This window comes from Polistes dominula, unplaced genomic scaffold (assembly GCF_049000335.1).
Source record: "Polistes dominula isolate Pdom_NZ unplaced genomic scaffold, Pdom_raw_medaka contig_83, whole genome shotgun sequence".
In the NCBI taxonomy this organism is placed as follows: Eukaryota; Metazoa; Arthropoda; class Insecta; order Hymenoptera; family Vespidae; genus Polistes; species Polistes dominula.
Genome location: NW_028301032.1, coordinates 2,388,509 through 2,401,110, shown reverse-complemented (window position 1 = coordinate 2,401,110; position 12,602 = coordinate 2,388,509). Strand labels below are relative to the sequence as shown.

Below are 12,602 nucleotides of genomic sequence, written 5' to 3'. Positions count from 1 at the left end.
GGAAAAAGGGGAAAAATTATGGAGAAGAGTTGAGAAGAGAAGAGAAAAGATACGAGGGGTGGTAGTGGTGGTGGTTGTGGTGATGGTGATGGTGGTAGTTCAAAAGCTCGATTTTAGAAAAGCTGCTATTATTTATCATCTTTGTTTCTTATTATTTATCTAATCGTACACTTTTTAGTTTAAAAAAACAACAAATTGATTTGATATTGCGCAATGCGACGAATTCTTCTTTTCTGTATTCTGACGTATCGATGTATGCAAGAAATTTCGTATATTGACTGGCGAGTTCATGTATATATATATATTCTGTATATATATAGAAGCTTTCAAATAGATAGAAAGAAAGAAAGAGATAGTCTAAAGTCGAATCTACGGTCGAAGGAAAAGCCAACGAAGCGAAATGGTCTGGAATTATCGCTAGGATTACTTCTATTCAAAATCTTCTCTGCTTCGGATGACCACTAGTACAACCATCCTACTATTACTACTACTATTACTATTACTATTACTATTACTACGATCACAGAGACTGCAATGACCCAGATCGGTTTTCTTTCGCTTTCTTATCTCACATAGATTTGTTCAACGTTTCAAACGTTTTCTTTAAAATCGATAAGAACAAAATTCAATACACATTTAACCCATGTATTTTATTCTTAAATAATAATAATAATTATTATATTTAAATAAAAAGTAACTATAATATATTGTTACTTTCATTCACATGAATGTTAATTTGAACCCTTTTGCTACTGGCGTATTTTTCGGGGTGCTACTTCTACTTTACGGTCTATTAATACGTGCAGCATCGAAATTGCATTTTATTTTTAAATAATTTTGTTGTTAATATTAACGATTTTTAATTAAAAGAAACAAAACATTAAAATTACATGCCCAGTGTGAGATATTTGACTTAGTGCTATAACTGCATATGTTCGTCGTATAGTATCTCAGTGGCATCTTATGAAGGACCACTATAATGGTCCGTAGTAGCGAAAGGGTTAATATAAAAATAATTTGATCTTAAACGACCAAAAGAATTTGAGTCTGAGTCTGAACGAGGTTAACAAATTGTTTTCTAATTTCTACATAAAAAATTTATAGTTGTTTTCTTGTTTTTTCTTTTTATTATTTTATAAATAGGAAAATAAGAAAAAGGGAATATAAAATGAACGGAAAAGTAGAAAATAATAATGAAAGGTGGACTGATTATGATTCAGAAAGCAGTCCCTGTGATATTTTCTTCTTTCTTTTTTTTCTTTCTTTCTTTCTCTTTTTAAGATTTTACGATCGGACGTTTTTAATTTCCCGCGCGCGGGCGCTACGCGTCTACACACGTGGATTGGGCTGATTCTTTTTTTTTTTTTAAAGTAAAGTCCAACTGAATGCAAATTCTGACAGGAAAGTTATGCGCACCGAGAAAATTAATATGCTCCAGACCGTGTTTCCAACCTCTCTATACTTTTACTTCCTTACAAAGAATCGGAATTTAACGGCTCGTTATGTATACACCTATACCTATACCTATACTTATAATACATACAAATACATAGTCATATATATACAGACAGGCTGATTCATTAGCTCTTGCCACCTAAATAGCTTCAAAAGTATGATAGTAGCAGAAAAATGAATAAGAACAAAGTTGCATGCAAAATTCAGGACTGTGACATTAATATTTTTTTGTTAGGTTGAGTCATTTTCTGAGATTTATTGGTCAACTATGTTTTTTTTAAATACAATGTTATATTTTATTATAGTATTATTTATAATATAGTACTAACTATAAATATAATTTTTTGAAGATCAATGAAAAAATGAAGTCTCAAGGATTGATAATTCGTTCAACCAAATCTTCAAATTACTTTCATGTTATTTTAATCATCCTATGTATAACATTATACCAAACTTATGGTATAAATGAAAGATACTTATCCAATACTTATAAGAAAGATGAGGATACGGAAAATATTAAAGATATTCGAGAAAATCAGGTAAGCGATGAACAATTTTTTTACTTCACATTTGAAAATAGAAAAAAGTAAAATAGTGTATTCCTTTTCTTATTACACACACCTTTACATACACCTTTACATACACTTTTGTATTAATAAAAAAAAAATAATATATTTTGATTTTACCTCAAAATACACACATGGTGTTTAAGCAACACACACTGTGGTGCAATCAACTATTCTTATGCAAATTTAATTACAAATTTGGTTATTTTCATAGTAAATTAATTTTTTTTAAATTTTATATAATAAAATATAAATATAGGAGTACTTTTTTTTGTTTTTAATTCTTTTCATTGTTCGATCTCACCTTCTCTCTCTTTCTCTCTCTCTCTCTCTCTCTTTTTTTCTCGAGTGATTCGTCCTTACGCCGGATGACAAAATGACAAAGGGAGAGTAGAGTTGCCCTAAGGCTTGCGATATTACCGTTTCCGTTTCGGAACTACTGCGAATACACACACACACACATATATATATACACATACACCTACACCCAACTCGTCTCGGTCTAACACCCCTTCCTACCACCCCCTTCTCCCAACCTTACACCCTTTTTTACGAACCTTTTCCGCGTGCACACCAGTTACCCGAAAAAAAACCCGTCTCGTGATTGATTATGCTCGGTGTACTTTTGGCTGGTACCCGGTCCTCAAGCCTAAAGCGCGATTGATCGAACGAAAGAAACTTGAACACCTTAACGTTTGAGAAAAATGTATGGATAACTTGAGAAATAAAAAGGGAGAAAGGGAAAGAGAAAGAGAACAAGATTGCGAGATCATTTGCAAAGAAATTTTCTGTCATACGATAGACTGAAAATTTTGATTTAAACCTTTTTAATGCTGAATACTTTCAATCAAAGTGTTTTATTATTAATTGGCATTAGGAACTTGATAATTCATTGCTGCAAATATCAAATCTTATTTCTTAGAATTAGACAAAGATTTTGTTTAAAATGTCATTCGAAAATTTCTAAAAACAGTCAGCAGTGTTAAGAAAGAAGTGACGTAGATTAAAAAAAGAAGTATCTCGTTAAAACACTGAAAAAAAAAAAAAAGAAATGAGGGAAGAAAAAAGAAGAAGAAGAAGAAGTAGGGAGAAAATGAAAAGGGAAGTTAAAGGAAAAGGACAGTCGGTAGTGGTGGTGATGGTTATTTGCTTAAATGCCACCTATAATTGGGTGTAAAAGTGGTTCCTTTTATATTTTTATTGTACTTTCTCTTGTCATTTGCCATAAAGTAAAAATAATAATAATTAAATAGGAGAGAAAAGACGAAGGACAAGAGTACCATTTCTTGAAGCATCCTAAAACATTTGTTATAGGAACTATAAGCTTGAGTTTTCTAGCCCTTTTTCCACGTACTGACAGCCACCATACCACCTGATGGTTGGTTGGTTGGTTGGTTGGTTGGTTGGTTGGTTGGTTGGTTGGTGATGCTGTTCAATGTGTTCACTGTTAGGATGTTCTCTGTTAGTTACTGGTTTTGCTAGGTTCCTAGCTTCCTAGCTTACTTTTGCTGGGCTTGCTGGGTTGGCTGGTTCACAAGGGCCCGTAGGGAATGAGATGCAGATTGCCAGAGGCCACTTCACCCAAGCTAGAGGGAGTGAATTTTTAATAACACCGAGAGACCGGTTACCTGCGGCTTCTCGCGTTCCTTCCTCTATGCAAGAGAAATCCCCCATTGTCTTCTTTCTCTTACCCACAATCTCTTTTTCTTTCTTTCTTTCTTTCTTTATTTCTTTTTTTTTTTTTTACCCATCGAGTTCGTACGCGTTGCTCACCAACCGAGAGAGAAAAAAAGGAAAAGGAAAAAAAAAAAAGGGACAAAACGAATAGGATGCGTAACGGAACCGTACCCGGTGTTATTATAACCCGCCAACATGTTGAAAAAGTGTGTGAGTGAGTGAGAGAGGGTAAAATGAGGTGGTAAAATGGGAGGAAAAAAAGAATTGTCAACTACAAGACACTCTTCGCACGGTTCTCTTCTTATTCTTCTACTTCTTCTTCTTGTCTACAAAACGTTTTTTTCTCTCTCTCTCTCTCTCCCTCTCTCTGATTTATTCTCTACTTTTTATTTCTCTCTCTCTTTTCTTTTTAACATAATTTAGAACGATCAAAGTGAATCGATCGATTCAATGAATCATCATAGATCAATTAAAATTACAAATGAATCTGATGATAGTCCTGCTTTACGTTCATTCTTGAAAAATATTTTGAAAGCTCGTGACGAATTGAAGTGGATAGATCATGCTGCTGCTAATAATCGATTAAATCAACCAAATCCTTTTTTACAGTACGTTATACAGAAAATATTAATATTATTATAATTAGATTATATGTGCCCATAATTATGAAAATGGTCTAAGTCATGTATCTCTTGTTTCGAGATATTTAAAGATTTTTATTTGAACACTAAAATGAATTCTATATAATATTGAAATAATAAATACTAATTAAATTCATTTTTGACAATATTGTAAAAATTATTACATTGAATTTATTTAGTTTAAAATAATGTGCAATGTTAAATAACTTATAAACTAATTTTGTATTTTAAATTTTGACTGAGATCACTTTCATAATTATGGGCACAATTGTTATCTCAACTTATGAAATTAAATTAAAAAAAAACAATTGGAATTTTTAAAATATTGTTCATCATAATAATATAATATCCCCTTTAAAATACTCAAATTCATATTTAAAGAAATTTTCTATAGAAATGTAATATTATTCTTTGTTATTGAATTATTCTTGCTTCCTATTCCATATTTAGATCGAATAAAGTTATCATCGATAAAAGACATGCTACGAAAGAGGAAATACCATCGAACGAAATTAGAACATTTGCTTTAAACGAACCCTTGAATTTCAATAAAAATCTGCGATATGGAAGAAGTAACAATCGATGGATTCGTGATTATGCAATCCCTTATACGAATAATGATATTACAGGTTTCAAATTTATGATATTACTTAAACAATGTAAATGATTGAAGAATGACCATAACAAAATTTCATCTCAAAATTTTGTAGATCTCAAAATTGATGCTCCAAACAAAAGAGAATCTTCTAAGACCGAAGAATCATTGGAAGAATTGAAACGTACCGTATTAGAATTAAAAGAAAATCTTACAAGTAGAAATGAAAATTCTGATAGAAATAAAGCTATGGAAAAAGCAATATTTAATAATAAAGAAAAGGACAAATTTATCGAGGATGATTCAGATAAAAGGATTATTTCGGAATCACTTGAAGATATGAACGAATCTGAAAAATCATTGAACAATGTTGAAAATCAAGATAGAAGTTTAATACTTTTGAGAAATAAAAGAACAAACTTGAGGAATGATCATTTCAACGAAATGGAAATGAATTTGTATAAACGTAAAAAACGTAGCAAAGAAAATATTAATAAAGAAAATAATTTGAATGATGATTCGTACTACGATAAAACAAATAATAATAATAATAATAATAATAATTATTGGAAAACAAATAATTACAAAGAATTAACTAACGTTGATGATTTAATAGCACAACAAGCAAAACATTTTGATTACGCTAATATCAATAATAATATTAATAATAAAAATGTCCTAAGTGAATCTGAACGAATAATAAAACGTCAAAGTCCAGTAAGACGATTATTTGGGATAATAGAAAAGCAAAGTAATAATCGATCATTGTCCGATAATAATAATAATAATAATAATAATGATAATAATTGTTTCATCGGTAAAAAACATCTACGTAAAATTCTACAAACTTACGACGAAGATAATTTGGAAGAAGATTTTCCTCTTACCAACGAAGAAAATGATTTGGAAAGGAATGAGATAAGTAGTAAAGTTGCCAAAAGTTGTCATGGTAAGAACGATGAAAGGAAACTGGATTATCAAAAAACACAAATTAATCGAGACGAAAGAGAACGAGGGAATATTATTGAAGAAAATTTGGAAGGAAACGAAGACGATGAAAATGGTATGAAATTGACAGATTTTTAATTCGCTATTATTAACTTGCAAATAATTTTAAATAAATAAATAAATGTATATATACGTTTCTTCATCTGCAAGATGATTCAGTAATACACAAAATTGTAATGAATATCGCCTAATAATAAATTACATGAATTTTGTGTTGATTTGACATGTTCAAATAATTATTGCAGATAATAAGGAAAATTTGAAAATTGAAAGAGATGTAAAAAATATGTCAGAAAATGTAAAAAATCCTTACGATGCTAGAGTTAACATGATGATCAAACAACGAATAGCATTGAGACACAAGGATGATAAAAATCATATTAGAAGAAAACGTTATCCACTGGGTATAATCGAATATTACGATTACGACGAGGAGATAAATGAACGTTCGAGAGAATCACAAATTATTGATGACAATGATCAAAAGAATACTAATCAAAATGATAATCCAATAGATTCGAGTTTTAAATTAGGTAAACAAACAATTGTTCATTTCCAAATTTGTCTTTAGTGAAATTATTTTCTAACAATGTTTTCCTTCTTTGTATTATTATAAATTATAGATGCAAGTTTGCGTGAAGCACAGAACGAAACGTTGATGAAGAAGAAAAATGAGGAAGCCGAGGAAAAAGAGAAAGAAAAAAAAGAAAAGAACAAATGGGAAACAAAATACCTAAACAACAATTTTTGATCGAGCAAGAACAACAAGCACGTGCTAAGAATGAAAATCCATCCGAGTCTCTTAGGAATAGCAAGGTCACGTTAGAGGGGGTGGATAAGGGGGTGAAAAAGGAGGTGGATGATAATAAAAGTTCGCAAATGGATCGAGAAAAATTAATTTTAAACGAGGCCGTACAACCCTCTGGCCAAATTCGCGATGAAAAGTCATTTGTACCAGGTTGTCAAACGAAATGGTAAATCTATATCAAGTTTTTATGTGAAACAAAATAAATGATAAATTTATCAAGTTTTCATATATAATTTTAATCGTGACGTGTGTATAGGTCGAACAATAGAAAAAAAGAACAAGATGAAAATGAACGAATTATGGAAGAACCTAATCAAGAAATTGTAAACATTGATAAAATGTTACCAAAGGATTCACTCGAATATATTTTACGTGCACCTGAAAATCTTCAACGAGAAATAGTCGACGTTGTTTTTGGTGATGTACAACAACCAATCCAATTACCTGAACATGACAAAAAATTGGACAATTTTGATCAAACTAGGTATTACAAATGAATTACACTTGTGTATTTTGTTTAGTTTGTGTTTTTTAAATTGTAAAGTGAAGTTTTCAAGTTAAAAACGATAATATTTGTTTTTCTTCTTTTTTTTTCCCATAGATTGGAAAATCGAATTGGTTCGAAGAAATTAGATGAGAAAGAATACGAGGATATCGACAACGTGTACGACGAATTGAAGAAATTATACGATTGGGAAGATAACGAAAATAAAAATGGTCCTCGTCTTAAAGGTGACCAACGAATGCATCCCGATGCATCTGAAGATGAACTAGAAATCAAGGCTAACGATAACAACAATAATAACAATAATAGTAACAACACATCGGAAAGTAATTATTTAGCATTGAAAAAAACGGATGATTTGTTTAAAGGTGGTTTAGAACAAAGTGATATTTTTGAAGAAAGATCATCTAACAGAAGTCAAAATCAACATCATCATCATCATCATCCTAATCATCAAAATTTGAACAATAATTATACCGGAAACATCGAATGGAAAGTTATCCCCGTAAACAATCATCATTTTAATAATTCTATTCTTATTTCATAAAATACAGTTAAACATTCTTTTATTTTCTACATACATCTATATATATATATAGGTAGATTAGATATTAAATATTATTCCTCTATTTGTTATGGGGGTGAAGGGTAAGGGGTAGTAGTACATTACTTAAAATAAATGTTTTATCGCAGGTAGTGGAAACTATAAATGATTCACATTCCAAATCAAGCGGAGTGGTTCGATCGGGGTTATCCAAGCGTAAAACTGCGCCTGAGAACGATTCAGGTTCGCCTTATGAAAATGGAAAGTACCACGATACCATGAACGAACTTGAAGAAAATGTTCCAAACGTTATAGACGGTGATAAACGTTCGGTACTCGAATCTAAAGACATGCACGAATCATTCGTAGAACCAATGGATAGAATCGATGATTTTGACGATGATGTTAAAATTCGATTAGGAAGAGGTTTGAAAACTATCGATGATAATTATTTCAAAAATAATACTATCAACAATTATACAAATCAAATTCAATCAATTGACGAAGAACACTTTAATACAACTATGAAAACTACAAACATTTCTACGACATATGAAATAATTCTTAATTCATCGTCACCATCATCTTCATCGTCATTGGATAATTCAAACGTGACTGTTAAAAATGAAATGAATTCAATGAAGTATCAAAATAATGAAAATAATTCGAATGTAAATAATATCATAGATAATAATTCGAATAGATTTAACGTGACGATGAAATCACAAATATTGGCCAATAGAAATGCATCTAGAGTTAAACGTGATGGAAATTTTTATTCACTAAATTACAATAATCATGGAAAAAATCCTTACGAAAGTTATTATTATAATAGACGTTCGAAAGATTTAACGAATGATATTTACACGATTAATCCATACGAATATAATAATAACAATGATATTGATTTAAAATACAACAACGATATTAATAATATTTATAATAATGAAAACAAAGTTGATATTTTGAAGGATAAAAATATTCATGATGTTAATAATAGGAAAAGAAAGAAGAAAAAAAGGAACAAGATGCATAATAAAAAGAAGAGAAAGAAAAAGAAAAAGATGAAATTAAATCAAAGGAAGAACAGCAATAAGAAAAAAATGAAAAAGAAGAAAAATAGTAATTGGAAGATAACGAAAAAACGTGCGAGAAATTTGAACAACAAGTTGAACGATTTATACGGTGATTCGTTAAAAATTCAGAAAAAACGTTGGAAAAATAATCCTATTGCAAATTATCGTAATAATAATTGGAAGGATAGAGTTAAAAAGTGGCAACAACGGGAGAAAAGGAGACGAAAGAATAAGATGAAAATGAATAAAAAAAAGAAGAAAAAGAAAAAGAAGGAAAAGAAGAAAAAACAAACGGATATTACGAAAATCAAGGACAATCATGAAATAGGAATTGTTAAAGGAATTCGAAGAAATTCTAATAACGATGGGATTGTTCAAAAGGATAATACAAAAATTCGAAACGTTAGTTCAATAATCTTCAATTTAATTCAATAATTTAATTTCTATACTAGATGATTTAAAATTGTTGATAAGGAGGGAGTTGATTATTAATTATTATTAATTTAAAAATTAAAAAACTTGTTAAACATTAATTCGTTTAAATTTAAGATTAACAATTCAATCTAATAAAAAATAATAAACAATTATGACGAAATTGTTGTATTTTGTGTGTAAGAGAAGGAGAAAGAGAGATGATAGTGTGGATATTTTGTTTATAAATGTTGTTTGGATAAAGATGGTGCGATAAATAACGAGCAATGAATATACAGACAATGAGAAAGAAGGAGACGGAAAATGAGGATACTCATAGAAAGAAGCTAGCAATGTTCTTGACAGCTGACAACATGGAAGATGAATCTCAAATGGATTTGGCTCTTCATGGAGAATTGGCTGGAAAAATCGTTGAAAATATTTTTGAACAAGTAAGAGAGAATATTCGATAAACTTTCTTCACTTTCTCACTCACTATCTTCCTCTTTCTTCCTCTTTCTTCCTCTTTCTTTCTCTTTCTCTTTCTTTCACATTGATAGATGTGCAATGTAGAAACAACGTGGCGGCCGAGTGGTTAAACGAAAGGGAAAGTATTTTATCGATCATTTTTGCATCGTAGGTGCAAAGGAACGAGGCCCTTAAAGTTGCACTTGGTCCGGGACTTTCTAAAAAGAATCAACATCCGGATGAAATTGTTACTGATAAGATTTATCATCATCGTGACCTCGATGAAAATTATGTATGTTAATTAATAGTATTATTTCTTTTATTTTTTTGTTGTTGTTGTTAAATAGTTAGAGACTTTCAATTAAAAGTTCTTTAAATAGAACAACTAAAGATTATTCTTTTGATAATAGATAAAACATACCGAGAAGACGATGAAGAAAATTATGGAACTTCTTGGTCGATTAGTTTTGGACGAGGTCCAAAGTAAAACTTGTGCAACATTGCCACCTGACATGCAACAATTTTTAGAATGGATCTTACAAATTAATGGAGATAAAGATTTACATATACAAGTAAATATTAAATTATTTTATGTACTTTTCTATTATTTTATTATTGATATAATAAATATATATACGGGATGATAACTACCAACACGAATTTGAAATAGGAACATGCAAACACAATGAATATAAATATTTCCTATTTGACCTTATTTCAAAGTTTTAATAATAATTTAATTAATTTAATTAACCTCTATTAATAATATAAAATTATTTTCTATTTCATTGTTCACGTAGAATCAGCCCTTAAATTGTTTGAACCACCAATTTACAAAATGCACTTTGAATATCATAAAAAGATAAAAATTAGATGCAGAAATTTCTTTTTAATATTATACAGAATAAATTATTGAATTATTTGAATTACAGACATCATCATTATTACCATTAACGACACACGAACAAGAAACAACTGAACATCCTGTAGACGATGATAAAATCATTTCTACTAAAATCCCTGATGAAGATATTGATAAAGATTTGAACGAATTTCAGAAGAAGATTCGAATATTGAAGAATCTTATAAACGAGTACAACGCTTTATCTGCTAAAGAAAAAGATAAAGGTTCAGACTGTTCACGATTATCTGGTAATATCACGAAATAGATCAAATAATCTTTGATTATTCATTAAAATAAATGACATTAAAAAGAAACTTTGTATCATTTTTTTTTTTTTTAGATGAGACAATTGAATTTACTTTTAAATTACATTAAAATAAAAGAAAAATCGAATAAAAATGCAACGAGTTTAGTTTCAAGGACAGCAGGTGTACACGGACATAATTCAGGATTTATTGTTCGTTATCAAGGTGAATCACCAAAATTAAAATTCGATAATAATCTGACGTTAATAAAAGATCCAAACGTATCGGAATATTGGAAATTAAATAATACAAGTTTTTCATTGGACATTGAAAGAAACAAACGTAATAGACCAATGCGAAGTTATTACGATAATTATGTTAAAAGTAAAAAGAAACGAAAGAAACGTAAGAAACGTCAAAGAAAACGTCGTCGTAGACGAAACGAAATAAATGATGATAAACGACGAGATGATACGCCGGAATATCGAAAACTTGCACGTCGTGCTGCTGCCATGATAAGAGAAAAACGTGACGATAATTTGGATGACGAATGGAATCAATTTGATTTTAAATACGAACAACCAAAGATATATAAATCGTTGAATATTATCAACGAACCAATTGAGTAAGCAATTTATAATAATATAATCATTCATAGTTTGTACATCGTACACATTTTTTTATCATTCAAGAAAATAACATTTAATTATTACAGATTAATAATTAAAAACATATAAAATATTATATATTTAAATATATTTTTCATTAAAAAAAAAAATTTCATTTTATATTATTGTACAATAATATTATTATTATTAATAAGAATAATAATAATATGTAATTTTTGTTTTAATAGAAAAATAAGAAACGAACGTTCGATCGATCTACAATCAAAGAAAAAAAAGAACAACTTTAGAAACGAATAACATTACCATAACGAATTTTGTTAACAATCATTTTGATGATTTACCTGTGAAAGGTAAAAATCTTGCCGAGGATGAAATGATATTACTTAATAAACGTGAAGCTTGGAAAAAGGAAAACGAAAGGCAACTAGAAGAAGTTGCATTTGGTAAAGATATGAGAAATAAAATGAAAGAGGAAGAACAATTTAAAAGATTGATTGAAATTAAAGGAAACAAAATGACGAATGAATTAAACAAATTCAGAGAAAAACGTGAAAATCTTCAAAAAGAAGCAAATTTTATTATTCGATCTAATTCAAATAATGTCACAATGTTAAATATTAACGTTACTACTGTTTCGTACAATGAATTAAATATTGCAAATTTATCTTCCAATTGTGTTGATAATCAAATAATATCGTTGGAAAAATTAAATAATACGAATGAAAATGAAGAAAAATTGAAAATTATGAAACCTAAGATAAACGTTTTTTCCGATGATAAAAATGACACGTCTATAATGAATCAAATAATTATTTAAATAACGAGAAAGACATTTTTGAGATGATATTAAATATATATATATATATATATATATATATATATATTTAATAAGTTATATTAATTTGTATATAATATAACATAATATAAAATCATATAAAATAATATTAAATTATATAATAAAAAATTATAGAAAATTATCTTCTTAATATACATAAATTACGTCACGTCACGTTGTTTGTCCACAATGGACTCCTCAATTACTGAACCGATTTTAATCAAATTTTTCACAC

The 12,602-nt window shown here is 29.1% G+C and overlaps 1 protein-coding gene across 1 annotated transcript; it reads left to right on the top strand.

Annotated features, from left to right (window-relative positions):
• The first annotated feature begins 4,979 nt into the window (after positions 1-4,979).
• Positions 4,980-12,349, top strand: LOC107072169 (uncharacterized). The gene is given in 17 exon segments (XM_089174361.1): positions 4,980-4,998; positions 5,050-5,400; positions 5,551-5,997; positions 6,188-6,475; positions 6,566-6,637; positions 6,640-6,916; positions 7,007-7,234; positions 7,352-7,760; positions 7,949-9,277; positions 9,586-9,738; positions 9,927-10,046; positions 10,165-10,326; positions 10,687-10,872; positions 10,874-10,906; positions 10,999-11,528; positions 11,760-11,796; positions 11,798-12,349. Coding segments are annotated over 17 exon segments (5,193 nt in total).
• Positions 12,350-12,602: the final 253 nt, after the last annotated feature.